This window comes from Drosophila suzukii, assembly GCF_043229965.1.
Source record: "Drosophila suzukii chromosome 2 unlocalized genomic scaffold, CBGP_Dsuzu_IsoJpt1.0 scf_2c, whole genome shotgun sequence".
NCBI classification, from domain to species: domain Eukaryota; kingdom Metazoa; phylum Arthropoda; class Insecta; order Diptera; family Drosophilidae; genus Drosophila; species Drosophila suzukii.
In genome coordinates, this window is record NW_027255896.1 from 20,282,003 (window position 1) to 20,297,908 (window position 15,906).

The 15,906-nt window shown below is 49.4% G+C and overlaps 1 protein-coding gene across 1 annotated transcript; it reads right to left on the reverse strand.

Moving 5' to 3' along the window:
* Window positions 1-3,675: 3,675 nt before the first annotated feature.
* LOC139354331 (FK506-binding protein 59-like) lies at window positions 3,676-12,994 on the reverse strand. Its single transcript, XM_070998554.1, has 3 exons — window positions 12,744-12,994; window positions 11,485-11,494; window positions 3,676-4,021 (listed from the first exon to the last, which is right to left on the reverse strand). The coding sequence occupies exons 1-3, from the start codon at window positions 12,904-12,906 to the stop codon at window positions 3,676-3,678; spliced, it is 519 nt and encodes a 172-aa protein (XP_070854655.1). The 5' UTR covers window positions 12,907-12,994.
* Window positions 12,995-15,906: the final 2,912 nt, after the last annotated feature.

Consider the following 15,906-nt stretch of genomic DNA (forward strand, 5'->3'; position numbering starts at 1 on the left):
TGGATCTCATGCGTTCGAAGTCACTGGCATTGACTTTTGCGGGCCATTTTTCTACAAGTCAGAGGCGCGAAGCAAGCCTCCAGTAAAATGCTACGTTTGCGTCTTCATTTGTTTCGCCACGAAGGCTATTCATTTGCAGTTCATCAAGGATCTCTCTCCGGTATCGTTTCTACATGGCCTCAAACGATTTATATGCACTAGAAGAAGGCCGCGGCAGATTTGGTCTGATAATGCAACCAACTTTGTTCGCGGCCGCAATGAGCTGCTTGAACTAAGGCGCCTATTCCTCAGCAGTGATCACCAGAGAGCTACGTTGGACTTTTGCCTAGCGGAGGCTATTGATTGGTGTTTCATTCCTCCTAGGTCGCCACACTTTGGCGGTCTTTGGGAAGCGACTGTGAAGATCGCTAAGCATCATTTCTACCGCACTGTTGGCTTTGCTGTTATAGCCTTTGAGGAGTTGCGGACCCTGGTGTGTCACATATCGGCGGTTGTTAATTCTCGACCATTAGTCTCGGTTTCAGAAAACCCAGCTGATCTGGATGTATTAACCCCAGCACATTTTTTGAATGGTGGTCCGCCTTCCTCTTTCGTCGAGCCGGATGTGACCAGTCTGGCTTACTTGCAGGTCCCAAAGGAAGGAAGAATACTTAACATTACTGCAGCAGCGCTCCAAGTGGCGCACCCCAAAACCTGGCCTGGTTGTCGATGACTTAGTTCTGGTTAAGGACGAAAACTTGCCTCCCATGAAGTGGCCCCTCGCCAGAGTGATCGAGCTTCTGTTCGGTGGAGATGGGGTTGCTCGAGTTGCCGTTCTGAAGACAGCATCAGGAGTGACAAAGCGAGCAGTAATCAAGCTGTGTCTGCTTCCCCTTAAGGATGATGTTGAAACCCAGGCTTCGAACGGGGGGTGTATGTCGGTTGACGCAGCCGCAGCAGCTTATTAACTTAATTCGATCTCTATCTAGCTCTCTCGTTTTTTGTGTACTTGCATTCTTGGGCCCAGCATTCGGCTGGCTATTCCTTTGTAAAATGAGTACGAATTCTGATCTCGACATTAAATGCACTTTCGTCTCGCCTGCTGTACTCTCTCTCGCTAATAAATTGTTAACAAGCCTAAAGCAACCTGAAATTCGTATTTTAATTTAGCAATAACTAATAAAAAAGCTAATTAGTTCAAAAGTAATTTTGAATTACCTTGTGGTAATTCCCACAAGATGAGGATTTTCTTCAGTGGACGTTGATTACAAGATATACATGAATGTATGGAAGACTCGGGGGATGAAAGATTAGAAGTTGTATGGCTGTCATGGCAAAGTGGAATCAGATTACAGAAAAAACGGACAGTATAGGTAAGCTATCTGTCTATTGTGGGCTATTAAAACCTTTCCGAGGAAGTTTTGGACGGTCACCTTTTGTAGCGTCTTAGGAACGGCTAGTGGGTGGTCCAACCTATGCTCCCACTCCAATCCATTGAAGCATCCACCCAATCACTTCGTTGACAAGAGAGAAGCGAAGCAACAGCTTGACTTATTCAGGAACACAACAAATTTTTATTTGACGCTTTTGGATTGAGACAAAGAATTCGCTTGGAATAGAAAAGCTATGTTACATCTTTACTAACGTTAATTATTTTATTGGACGAGTGTACAATGGCGAATAATACAGATGAACGCAAATCAACAGCTCATTGGTGGTGCATTGGTATTACTGCCAGAGGACTTTTGTCAAAAAGTGCCTGTCATTTCTCGATCAACTTCTACTGATGAAATAAATGCCTGTTTGAAGTCATCAATTCTTTGGAGATACATATGTATGTCGGATATAGGGGTCTCTTCGCCGCTTCGCGAGTTGATTTGCACTTCATGATTATATTTGCACTTGGGTTTTCTTACTAAGATGCGCAGCGAGAACAATTGTTCGTGTTGCCCGTTCGAAGGTTCTCGAAAGAAATGAGTCCTGAACACTCTACTACTCTGCAGAACTCTATTGTGTTCTTGTCATTTTTAATTTAATATATACTACCTTTAATTTCACTCTCCTTATTGCAACAACAATTACGTCTTGAATCTCTTAAGAAGGTTTAACTTCTTTCTCTCAACTCTTTATTTCTAAAGACAGGTTTCTCTCAGTTACATTGATTTTATTTTACACTAGATATTATTAATTTTAATTCTCTTTACACGGCTATTCTGGCTATTACACGTCCTCGTGTGCATGGCTTAACATTTGATTGGCATTACATCTTGCTAATTAGAAACGAATTCGAACTTACTCATTAACTTACATCATGACTTTTTTTAGCCCTTAATACATTTCTTGAGTCTTCAAATGACAGTTTGGCAAGATAACTCTTTCTCATTAGTAGCTTGTACTCATCTGCGCAAACCCGACCATTAGCTTACAATTTATCACAACACAGTACAGGCTCTTGCCGCCACTTGCGACGATATGCACCCTTAGAGCTACAATCTCTTTTTAGATCAAACTTAGCCTCTGTGTGTAATGTCCCGTGCACCCCTCTTAGGTGACGCCGTCACTCTCTTCGACCAACTCAGATGCAACTCGCTTATCTGGTAATTTTCGCTAGCTCTCAAGCGGATACTTTTAAATTCTTTTACTAGTCAATGATTTTAACAGGTAACGATCACCTTCCAGCAATTCTATTACCAAAAGCGGTCCCTTAATCTTGGGATCCAATTTCGTTTAATGCCGTTCCTCATTTTCATTTATCATTTTTTACATTTTTATCCATATTTTCTTTAGTTTCGGCCCAAGCTTCCTTACAATCTACCTAAGGTTCAGCTATTATGGGTAACGTGCCCAAAGGTTTTGCCTATTTTCCTTTTAGTAATTCTAAGGGGCTGAAATTAGTCACCAGATTACTAGTACAATTCATAGCTAACTGGACGTCCATCAACGCATCCTGCCAAGAGCCTTCGCCTGTCTCACCTGCGTTCAACGTTTTATTCAACGTCTCATCACGCGCTCCACTTGGCCGTTTGCCCTGCTTGCCCCTGTTGCAATAAAATGTAACTGAATTTTATTTAATGAACAGAAGTCACGGAATCGACCATTAGCAAAGCTCCAACCTTGATCTGCAATGATACGACTAGGAACCCCAAAAAGTGAAATACCTGTCTTTACTGCGTTGATAAAAGTTTCAGAATCCAAAAGTTTCAGAATCGTTATCCGTTTCCTGTAGTGGTTTCGGGACGCACATCTTCCACGCACATTCCGATACCCATCATCTATCGATAACCCAGCGGGGTCCGCATGATATCGATACCCACCAGCGACCTATATCGCTGGGGCACCGTTGCGACTTGCTCGCTGCATGTTCACCATGAACGATGTTTCCATTTTGCGTGTTCCCATCGATCGCACTATCGTCCAGTGCCAAACGACCGCCTATCGAGGCGCCCCCTTCCCTGGGTCATGGTGATTTTGCAACTTTCAAAGGTAAGTTTTCGCACTTCTTTACTCCTTTCTATCCCAACCTTTCTCTCCCTCCCTTTATTCTCTCTCTGCCTTCCGTCGTCCTCAGCTGACTGAACCTGGGTCCACGCTTACAACACTCAAGACCGGATGCGGAGAGGACTTCGCATTTGCCTCGCAGCAGGTAAGTACAGTGGTGTTTGTTTTCTGCTTCCTGCATTAAACCCCACTCCGTAGTCACACTCCACATCGCGATTCCTCAAACACGGAGCCCTCGAAAGCACCCGAAATGTGAGCCCTGACGAAGGCATCATCGCTGGGAGTGCGCTTCTTATCGCTGTCCTCCAAAATGGTGCGGTCAATGCTGCCGTCCTGATTTGGACTCAGATCCTCGCCCTTCCAGCCCATCATCTCCAGCTCAAAGTTCAGAGTAGCATCCGGAGGAATGGCGGGCGGGCTGCCAGCAGCTTGGTAAGCGTAATTGGGAGCACATGTCATTAAGCAGCGTTCGCCGATCTTCATGGTGGCCACCCCCATGTCGAAGGCCTTGATAACATTACCTTTGCCGAGCGGAACCTCGAACCTCATTACGGCCGACGCTGGATTCAAATTCCGTGCCATCGACCAGGCGACCCGTGTAGTGCATCCACAGTGCTGTGCCCTTGCCCTCCTCCAGGATCTTCTTGAGCCCGCCACCATTTCCTGTAGACGTTTCGGGACGCACATCTTCCATGTTGCGACATCCTCGCTGCCCACTCTTTGGGGTATATTCCTGTACAGGGTGTTACCCTCCATCAGTCCGGATACTTTTGCGGCTGGGTCCTTATCTTTTCGCGCATTTCCTGAATCCAGCTGCGTTCTGCAGAAGCTTCCGCCGCCGACGTCTCCTTGATCACTCAAAGCGTTTCCGGTAGTGGCTGCCTTGACAAAGCGTCTGTCACCACGTTGAGTTGTCCTTTCCTGTGCGCTATTTCGAAGTCGAACTGCTGCAACTTCAGGGCCCATCTGGCGAACCTCCCTGAAGGGCTTTCTATGCTGTTGAGCCACTTTAGCCCCACGTGGTCGGTTACTACTAACCTTCCAGATACGGTTTAAGCTTTCGGAACGCCCAGACGACTGCCAAGCACTCCTCCTCGTTCGTTGAGTAATTCTTCTCAGCGCCGTTGAGCGTTCGGCTTGAGTAAGCGCCTGGTGTTCCACACCCACTTATTGTCCTTGCGTAGAAGGTCGTTGAGAGGTTTGACTATTTTTGCGAAGTCAGGTACAAACCGGCGGTACCATAATGCTGCGCCCAGGTACTGTCGGAGCTCTCTTACTGTTGATGGTGGTTCTAGTTCGGCGATGGCTACATCCTTTTTCTACTCACTCGATGACCAAGATACAACAGCTCTTTCCTGATAAATTGGCACTTTCCGGGCTTAACCTCAGATCCTCCTTTAGCCGAAGGAATACTTCCTTCAGGTTAGCCTTGTGTTCTTCCAGCGAGCGTTCGATCCGATGTCATCCTGGTAAGCAAATGCGTGCGGTGACATTTCGGGGCCGATCCGTTGAAAATCCGCAAACGCCGAATGAATTCCGATTGGCATTACTCTCCACTGGAATAAGCCTTTCCCCAGCACTGTTAAGGCCGTGTACTGCCTGCTATCTTCTTTCAGTGGGATTTGCCAGTACCCAGTCTTTAGGTCCAAGCTGCTCCTTTATAGACTTGGCGTTGATTTGCTCCATTCTCTCCATTCGCCCGACTTTTTTTTAAGCAACACGATGGGACGGCTGTATGGACTTGTTGAGAGTGGAGAAGCTCGTCCACCTTCGCATTGATCTCCCCTTGAACTTTCGGATTCTTGGGGTAGTATCGTTGCTATATTGGTTTGTCGTCTTTCATCGTGATCTGATGCTCTGCCATGTTCGATGTTCCCGTCATGTTGTTGAAACACGATAGCTCTGCCTCCAGGAATTTCGTCGTGTTGTCATCTTCGCTTGCCTGTTTCAGGACTACCACCGTAAGCTTTCCTCAAGCCATCCATTGTGTCGATTCCTGGCCGGTATTATTATTTCGTGTCCAGCACACTTACTCTCAGTTCCGACTTGTGATAGAAAGTTTCATCCCAACACCAATGAATCCACTACCCCTGGTAGTATAAGCAGGCTTAAGCTCAGTCGATTGTTCCCGAAAGCGATTTCCACCTCCAGCTGTTCATCGATTCCGCCACATCTTCCGTCAGCCAACCTAACTTGCCGTCGTATCCTCGTAATCTTCCCGACGGCAGCCAGGTTGTCCGCCAGTTCGTATAAAGCTTGCTGTTGCCCCGGTGTCGATTGTGGCCTTGTACGTGCCACCACCAATCGTCACCGCTGCGGACAACTGCTGATCTTACTCGATCAGCTTTCCCGTTCGTGTGGAGAGATAACAGCTTGCGACCCCCGCTCGCCTCTCTGCGGCTGAGATCGCTGGGCATTTCCCGTCTGCTGGCAGCATTCAACGTTTCTGACGCCTACTCTCCCGCTCACCCAGCAGAACAACAGCCGTTGGTAACGACATCCCCGCGCCCAGTGTCCATGACCTCCGCACTTTTAGCAGGCCTCCTTGGGGTCTGTAATGTGTGCCTGTCTCTTCGCATCTTCTGCATGTTACCTGCGTTGGTGATGCCGACTTGGACTTCGAGAATTTGCTTTCTTGCGCGAACGCTTCCCGTTCCTTTTCGAGTTCTTCGTACTCATCTGCTAATATAATCATCAGCGCGTTCAGGTCCGACACTTTGTACGCCCTTAGGAAGATCCTTAGACATGGGGTGCAGTTTTCCTTGATGATCCTTAAGGTCTCTTTCGCAGAATTATTAAGTGGCCTCACCATCGTCTGCATGTTGATCATGTAGTCTTTGAACGTCTCGCTGAAGCCCTGCTTCCGTTGCCTGACCTGATCCGCCAGCCTGGTGAAGAAGTCTCTCGAAAGAAAGTATGTGTGGAAGGTATATATGAACTCCGACCAGGTTTTCCATTGTTTGTTGTTGGCGTTGAACCACTTCAAAGTCATTCTCTTAAGCAATTCCTGCATCGCTCGGGAATCATGTCTAAATCCAAACCGTATGTGTTGGCGAACCATTCCACCTGTTCCAGGAACTCGAACGGTTTTCCGCCCCGTCGAACCTGAACGACCATTCACGGACCTGTTTAGCGACCCTTGCATTGTCTGACTGACTGGTCACTAGGTCAACGTTGTTATTTTCCTGACTTGGCTTGACTCTTTCCTGTCTGCCTTTTTTTGTAAGTTGTCAACACTCAGGCTTCCCAATAGGTTGTCCCCCTCAGCGTTTGTTCACGTGGCGACGAGTTGTGGGTCGTTCTCCGTTTCTGAGTAGTATTCCGACAGTGCCTTCCTCATGTCGTCTAGCCTGCCGTCCAGGGCGACATTAAGCCTTTGTGAGACATTGGCGAAGTCCTCCTTTTAAAGCTGGTAGGTCCACTTCTATCCCATTCTGTTTAAGTTGCTTTCACTGCTGGGACAATCACGTTGGGCGCCAGATGTAACGAACTGATTTTTGTGGTCTGCTCGCCACGAGATTCGTGCACCAAATTTATATAAACGTGACCGCCCAGTAGCTCAGTGAGAAGGCACAGAGTTCACGGGTTCGCAGTTGGTTTATTGCGGGCATACTATTACAAATGACTTGGTAGCTTGGTTGGCCTTGATATCGCCACTTGCGGCCTTCGGTGTCTCCGACGGTATTGGTTGTCTCAACGACCTCTCGCCTCGTTGTCTCGGTGCTCCAGTCCTGTAGCTCCCTGAAGATCCTTGAAGCTCCCTGAAGATGCTCGCTCGCTGCTCGTCCCTGACGCGTTGACTCGATGACTGCTTATGACGACTCGGACTCGCGAGGGGGGTCAGCCGTGCGGGCTTAGGGAAGCGTCACCGTTCTCAGACTAGGGTGAACAGATGCTACGCTCTCCAGGATCACTCCTTTCGACACACCGCCGCCTGTCTCTTGCTCTGTCCCGGATGGTCCCACTGGGGTTTCTGCTCAGCCCTCGCGGAAAGTCAAGGATAAACGCCAGGAAGTTGCCTCGCGCTTTACATCGCTTCTACGCCTAGTGTAAACGAACGTTCCACTTAAGCCTCACCCTTCTGCTTATTGTCTTGCGTTTTTGTCGTAATGTGGTGGCTGGCTTGCTGCTGACAATGTCTTGCGCACTGCTCCTGGCTGTGCTGGCTGCGCGGCTGGACGTAGCGTGGCTTCTGGTCTTTGGGGTTTCGGGCGTACGCCTATCCGGGACTTCATGAGGCGAGAACGTCCTCACTGTTGCAGTTGTTCCTCACTGTGCTGGCTGTGCGGCTGGACGTAGCATGGCATCTGGTACTCGGGGTTTCGGGCGTACGCCTATCCGGGACTTCACGAGTCGAGACCGTAGGGCTCTCCTGGACAACTCCACTCGAGACCGTATCGATCGACCGCTCTCCCTTCTGGCTTGTTATACTCGGGACTCGGAGACGCCGTTCTAGGACCTCACGAGTCGAAACCGTTGGGCTCTCCTGGACAACTCCACTCGAGACCGTACCGATTGACCGATCTCTCTTCTGGCTTGTTATACTTGGGATTCTCTAGGTGTAACGACAGGCCTTCACCTAGCTGTGTGATGCCCTCTGGATCTCAGCTACTTGCGTCTCAATTCGGAGATTCCTGGTATCCCAATCCCGAATGTCTCGATGTAGCGCTCTTGCTCCATGTAGGCTCCCAGGGCGCTGCTTTTCCGACGACTCAACTTGTTGTAGCTCCATTGTAGTTTATTTAGTTAACTGACCGTTTGGTATCTTCACTGATCTTGATGGTTTGACTCCTCGTGAATGACTGATCCTGCTTCCAGAGCTGCGCCCACTTATATAGGACTCCTGGTACCGTTAGTTCTAGGAATCTGCGCACGGCACCACTTCAGGGTCCAAAGTCCGCGGTTTTACCGTTCGACACGGCCCCACACTAGGGTGCTAAGCGCGGCTATCCACCGTTAATCCTTAGCTCTTTCTCTCCAAGCTCTCTTTCCTCGTACTCTCCAAACTCTCTTAATCCAAATTCTCCAAGCTCTCTTGTACTAAATTCTCCAAAACTCTCCCGAACTGAATTCTCCAAACTCTTTTGAACTGAATTCTCCTAACTCTCTTAAACTGAATTCTCCAAGCTTTCTTTTCCCGCAGTGCCGTTCCTACGCGGATTCGCCGCGTATCTGGTAAGCGGCCGGCCATCTGTCGCTGCTGCTGCTGAGATTTGTTTCAATTCCTCACACTCCGCGCTTAATTCCGGAAACATATAAAAACTCCTTCCTACTCTTCGGCGTTTCCTTGCATATCCGAGCCTTCAAGTCCTCCTGCGTTGCTCCCTCGAAGCTCCCTCGACGCCTTTGAACTCCCTTGAGTTTCACACTCCACATCGCGATTCCTGAAACACGGAGCCCTCGAAAGCACCCGAAATGTGAGTGCGTCTCTGTGCCCTTGCCCTCCTCCAAGATCTCCTTGAGCACGCCGCCGTCCTCTGACAAGTCGATTTTATTTCCCTCTGGCATTCTCCTCCTTCCTACCCAGATCTACGGTACAGCTCTCTGATCTGTGCCGTCTTCCCCAATCCTTTGTCTTATCGTGTTCATGTAGTTATTTCGTAGTATCCTTGGCGAGTCCCTGGAGCTATCCCTTGCGAATCCTTGCATTTATCCTTGGAGTGTGTTTGTAGTATCCTTTTAGGATCCTTGGAGTTATCCTTGGACTCTTTCGTCGTATTATTTGAGAATCCTTGAAGTTATCCTTGGACTCTCTTGTAATATCCTTTGAGAATCCTTGGAGTTATCCTTGGACTCCTTTCGTACTATCCTTTGAGAATCCTTGTAGTTATCCTTGGAGTTTCAATGTTGTCTTGCGTCTATTGTGTCTGCTTGTTGTAGCCGCTCGCTTGTGTTTTCCGTTTGTTGCTGTTTCAGCTCGCTTTCGTGGATGGTCTGCTCTTTCTTTGTGTTTACGTGTCGTATTTTGCAGATTACTGGTGACGCAAAACCCATGACTTGTTAAGGTCCGACGTATCTTGGGGCCAATTTTGCTGCGAACCCTTCGGCCGCTTTTGATAACTGGTGTTCTTTCACCGACACGACGGCACCCTCCACTGGCGTCCATTGCCTCCTCCTTAGGTTACAATGCCTAGCCTGATCCTGGGAGTCTCTCTTCAGATTCCGCCTTACAATCTCGAAGATTTCCCTGAATTTGTTGGCCTTCTCCTCCGGGGTCTCAGTCAGTCGTCCGGTCCCTACCGTCTCTCTGTCGTATAGGGCGCTCGGTAGTCTTGGTTCTCTGAACGACGGTGTGTAACCTGTGGATTCCGACACGCTCGTGTTTACTGCCAGCGTGATTTCCGGCCATTTTTCGTCCCAGTTTCTTTGGTTCTGCCCTGCGAACTGCGCTGTCATTGTCTTCACCGTCCTATTTGCTCTCACAGTCGGGCTCTCCACTTGGAGAACCGGTCTATTAGTACCAGAAGCATTTGGTTGCCGTGCTTTGAACGCGGCAGGGCTCCGACGAAGTCCGCACATACCGTAGCCCATGGTCTTCTGGCACCTGCGTCACTTCAGACCCATGTGGTCGGTTACTACTAACCTTGCAGATATGGTTTAAGCTTTCGGATCGACCAGACGATTGCCAAGCACTCCTTCTCGTTCGTTGAGTAATTCGTCTCAGTGCCGTTGAGCGTTCAACTTGAGTAAGAGATTACCTTTTCGCCTCGTTCAGTCTCCTGGGTATAGATTGCGCCGTAGTCGTTCGCGTCAGTTTGCAAGATAAATGGCTTGTCGAAATCCGGGCGCGCCACACCCACTTATTGCTCTTGCGTAGCAGGTCGTTGAGAGGTTTGACTATTTTTGCGAAGTCAGGTATAAACCGGCGGTACCATGATGCTACGCCCAGGTACTGCCGGAGCTCACTTACTGTTGATGGTTTTTCTAATTCGGCGATGGCTACTACCTTTTCCGGATCCGTGCCTATTCCTTCGCTACTCACTCGGTGACCAAGATACAACAGCTCTTTCCTGAAAAATTGGCCTTCCATTGTGTCGAATCCTGGCCGGTATTATTATTTCGTGTACAGCACAATTAATCTCAGTTCCGACTTGTGTTAGAAAGTTCCATCCCAACACCAATGAATCCACTACCCCTGGTAGTATCAGCAGGCTCATGCTCAGTCGCTTGTTCCCGAAAGCGATATCCACCTCCAGCTGTTCATCGATTCCGCAACATCTTCCGTCTGCCAACCGAACTTGCCGGCAACATTCGATGCTCCTGACGCCTTCTCTCCCGCTCACCCACCAGAACAACAGGCGTTGGTGTCGACATCCCCGCGCCCAGTGTCCATGACCGCCGCACTTTCGGCAGACCTCCTTGGGGTCTGTAATGTGTGTCGTTTCACGATGCCTTTGTGTTGTACTTGGTGGTGTCCATTGGCCTTCGCGTGGTGCACCTGTTGCCTGCTGCCGTGGGACTCGGTTAGGTGGCGACCATTGGTCGTTTCCCCGTGTCTCCTGGGTGCCTGTCTCTTCGCATCTTCTACATGTTACCTGCGTTGGTGATGCCGACTTGGACTTCGAGAATTTGCTTTCTTGCGCGAACGCTTCCCGTTCCTTTTCGAGTTATAATCATCAGCGCGTCCAGGTGCGACACTTTGTACGCCCTTAGGAAGATCCTTAGACTAGGGGTGCAGATTTCCTTTATGATCCTTAGGGTCTCTTTCGCAGAATTATTAAGTGGCCTCACCATCGTCTGCATGTTGATCATGTAGTCTTTGAACGACTCGCTGAAGACCTGCTTCCGTTGCCTGACCTGACCCGCCAGCCTGGTGAAGAAGTCTCTCGAAAGAAAGTATGTGTGGAAGGTATATATGAACTCCGACCAGGTTTTCCATTGTTTGTTGTTGGCGTTGAACCACTTCAAAGCCCTTCTCTTAAGCAATGCCGGCATCGCTCGGGAATCATGTCTAAATCCAAGCCGTATGTGTTGGCGAACCATTCCACCTGTTCCAGGAACTCGAACGGTTTTCCGCCTTGTCGAACCTGAACGACCATTCACGGACCTGTTTAGCGACCCTTGCATAGTCTGACTGACTGGGTCACTAAGTCAGCGTTGGTATTTTCCTGACTTGGCTTGACTCTCTCCTGTGCGCCTCTTCTTGTAAGTTGTCAACGCTCAGGCTTGCCACTAGGTTGTCCCCTTCAGCGTTCGTTATCGTGTCGACGAGTTGTGGGTCGCTCTCCGTTTCTGAGTAGTACTCCGACAGTGCCTTCCTCATGTCGTCTAGCCTGCCGTCCAGGGCGACATTAATGCTCTGTACGACATTGGCGAAGTCCTCCTTTTTAAGCCGTTAGATCCACTTCTTTCCCATTCTGTTTAAGTTGCTTTCACTGCTGGGACAATCACGTTGGGCGCCAGATGTAACGAACTGATTTTTGTGCTGCTCGCTACGAGATTCTTGCGGCTAGCTCAGTAGATTGTGTGTTCGTCCCACCAAATTTATATAAACGTGACCGCCCAGTAGCTCAGTGAGAAGGCACAGAATTTACGGGTTCGTAGTTGGTTTATTGCGGGTATATTATTACAAATGACTTGGTAGCTTGGTTGGCCTTGATATCGCCACTTGCGGCCTTCGGTGTCTCCGACGGTATTGGTTGTCTCGACGACCTCTCGCCTCGTTGTCTCGGTGCTCCAGTCCTGTAGCTCCCTGAAGATCCTTGAAGCTCCCTGGTACTCTCCAAACTCTCTTGATCCGAATTCTCCAAGCTCTCTCGTACTAAATTCTCAAAAGCTCTCTCGAACTGAATTCTCCAAACTCTCTTGAACTGAATTCTCATAACTCTCTTGAACTGAATTCTCCAAGCTTTCTCGCGTATTCGCCGCGTATCTGGTAAGCGGCCGGCCATCTGACGCTCCCTCGAAGCTCCCTCGACGCTTTTGAACTCCCTTGAGTTTCTACAGCGCTGGTCATCCTTCTCGTAGTAACTTCAAATCTCCCGCGCCGATCCTCCATCTGTTCCCACTGGGCATCGATACCCATCAGCTATCGATAACCAAGCGGGGTCCCCATGATATCGATACCCATCAGCTACCGTTATAGCTGGGGGGGCGTTGCCACTTGCTCGCTGCGATATTCACCGTGAACGATGTTTGCATTTTGCGTGTGCCCATCGATCGCCAGTGCCAAACGACCGCCTACCGAGGCGCCAAGGTGGCCACCCCCATGTCGAAGGCCTTGATAACATTGCCTTTGCCGAGCGAAACTTCGAAGAGCTCATTGCGGCCAACTCTGGAATCAAATTCCGTGCCATCGACCAGGCGACCCGTGTAGTGCAGGGAAACAGTGCATCCGGTGTGTGGCGTCTCTGTGCGCTTGCCCTCCTCCAGGATCTCCTTGAGCACGCTGCCGTCCCCTGACAAGTCGATTTTATTTCCCTCCGGCATTCTCCTCCTTCCTACCCAGATCTACGGTACAGCTCTCTGATCTGTGCCGTCTTCCCCCTTCCTTCGGCAGACTGCTGATGCGTGTTCTCCGATCAGTCCCCATCGAGTCTTTGGACGCCCTGGTCTGCCCCTTTGTGTTCTTGTCATTCTCGTATTTCCTTGTACCTTTGTAGTTGCCCTGTAGTATCCTTGGAGATGCCTTGGATTTATCTTAACGTGTTCTTGTAGTTATTTCGTAGTATCCTTGGCGAGTCCCCGGAGTTATCCCTTGCGAATCCTTGCATTTATCCTTGGAGTGTGTTTGTACTATCCTTTGAGGATCCTTAGAGTTATCCTTGAACTCTTTCGTCGTATTATTTGAGAATCCTTGAAGTTATCCTTGGACTCTCTTGTAATATCCTTTGAGAATCCTTGGAGTTATCCTTGGACTCCTTTCGTATTATCCTTTAAGAATCCTTGTAGTTATCCTTGGAGTTTCAATGTTGTCTTGCGTCTATTGTGTCTGCTTGTTGTAGCCGCTCGCTTGTGTTTTCCGTTTGTTGCTGTTTCAGCTCGCTTTCGTGGATGGTCCGCTCTTTCTTTGTGTTTACGTGTCGTATTTTGCAGATTACTCGAGACGCAAAACCCATGACTTGTTAAGGTCCGTCGTATCTTGGGACCAATTTTGCTGCGAACCCTTCGGCCGCTTTTGATAACTGGTGTTCTTTCACCGACACGACGGCACCCTCCACTGGCGTCCATTGCCTCCTCCTTAGGTTACAATGCCTAGCCTGATCCTGGGAGTCTCTCTTCAGATTCCGCCTTACAATCTCGAAGATTTCCCTACGTTTGTTGGCCTTCTCCTCTGGGTCTCAGTCAGTCGTCCGGTCCCTACCGTCTCTCTGTCGTATAGGGCGCTCGGTAGTCTTGGTTCTCTGAACGACGGTGTGTAACCTGTGGATTCCGACACGCTCGTGTTTACTGCCAGCGTGATTTCCGGCCATTTTTCGTCCCAGTTTCTTTGGTTCTGCCCTGCGAACTGCGCTGTCATTGTCTTCACCGTCCTATTTGCTCTCACAGTCGGGCTCTCCACTTGGAGAACCGGTCTATTAGTACCAGAAGCATTTGGTTGCCGTGCTTTGAACGCAACAGGGGTCCGACGAAGTCCGCACATACCGTAGCCCATGGTCTTCTGGCACCTGCGTCACTTCAGACCCATGTGGTCGGTTACTACTAACCTTGCAGATATGGTTTAAGCTTTCGGATCGGCCAGACAATTGCCAAGCACTCCTTCTCGTTCGTTGAGTAATTCTTCTCAGCGCCGTTGAGCGTTCAACTTGAGTAAGAGATTACCTTTTCGCCTCGTTCAGTCTCCTGGGTCTAGATTGCTCCGTAGTCGTTCGCGTCAGTTTGCAAGATAAATGGCTTGTCGAAATCCGGGCACGCCACACCCACTTATTGCTCTTGCGTTGCAGGTCGTTGAGAGGTTTGACTATTTTTGCGAAGTCAGGTACAAACCGGCGGTACCATGATGCTACGCCCAGGTACTGCCGGAGCTCACTTACTGTTGATGGTGGCTCTAATTCGGCGATGGCTACTACCTTTTCCGGATCCGTGCCTATTCCTTCGCTACTCACTCGATGACCAAGATACAACAGCTTTTTCCTGAAAAATTGGCCATCCATTGTGTCGATTCCTGGCCGGTATTATTATTTCGTGTACAGCACATTTAATCTCAGTTCCGACTTGTGTTAGAAAGTTCCATCCCAACACCAATGAATCCACTACCCCTGGTAGTATCAGCAGGCTCATTCCCAGTCGCTTTTCCCGAAAGCGATATACACCTCCAGCTGTTCATCGATTCCGCAACATCTTTCGTCTGCCAACCGAACTTGCCGGCAGCATTCGATGCTCCTGACGCCTTCTCTCCCGCTCACCCACCAGAACAACAGGCGTTGGTGTCGACATCCCCGCGCCCAGTGTCCATGACCGCTGCACTTTCGGCAGACCTCCTTGGGGTCTGTAATGTGTGTCGTTTCACGAGGCCTTTGTGTTGTACTTGGTGGCCTACACACAGTGTTTGTTGGCTGCATCTGTTGCTGTTGTGGTGGTGTCCATTGGCCTTCGCGTGGTGCACCTGTTGCCTGCTGCCGTGGGACTCGGTTAGGTGGCGACCATTGGTCGTTTCCCCGTGTCTCCTGGGTGCCTGTCTCTTCGCATCTTCTACATGTTATCTGCGTTGGTGATGCCGACTTGGACTTCGAGAATTTGCTTTCTTGCGCGAACGCTTCCCGTTCCTTTTCGAGTTCTTCGTACTCATTTGCTAATATAATCATCAGAGCGTCCAGGTGCGACACTTTGTACGCCCTTAGGAAGATCCTTAGACTAGGGGTGCAGTTTTCCTTTATGATCCTTAGGGTCTCTTTCGCAGAATTATTAAGTGGCCTCACCATCGTCTGCATGTTGATCATGTAGTCTTTGAACGACTCGCTGAAGCCCTGCTTCCGTTGCCTGACCTGATCCGCCAGCCTGGTGAAGAAGTCTCTCGAAAGAAAGTATGTGTGGAAGGTATATATGAACTCCGACCAGGTTTTCCATTGTTTGTTGTTGGCGTTGAACCACTTCAAAGCCCTTCTCTTAAGCAATGCCGGCATCGCTCGGGAATCATGTCTAAATCCAAGCCGTATGTGTTGGCGAACCATTCCACCTGTTCCAGGAACTCGAACGGTTTTCCGCCTTGTCGAACCTGAGCGACCATTCACAGACCTGTTTAGCGACCCTTGCATAGTCTGACTGACTGGGTCACTAAGTCAGCGTTGGTATTTTCCTGACTTGGCTTGACTCTCTCCTGTGCGCCTCTTCTTGTAAGTTGTCAACGCTCAGGCTTGCCACTAGGTTGTCCCTTTCAGCGTTCGTTATCGTGTCGACGAGTTGTGGGTCGCTCTCCGTTTCTGAGTAGTACTCCGACAGTGCCTTGCTCATGTCGTCTAGCCTGCCGTCCAGGGCGACATTAATGCTCTG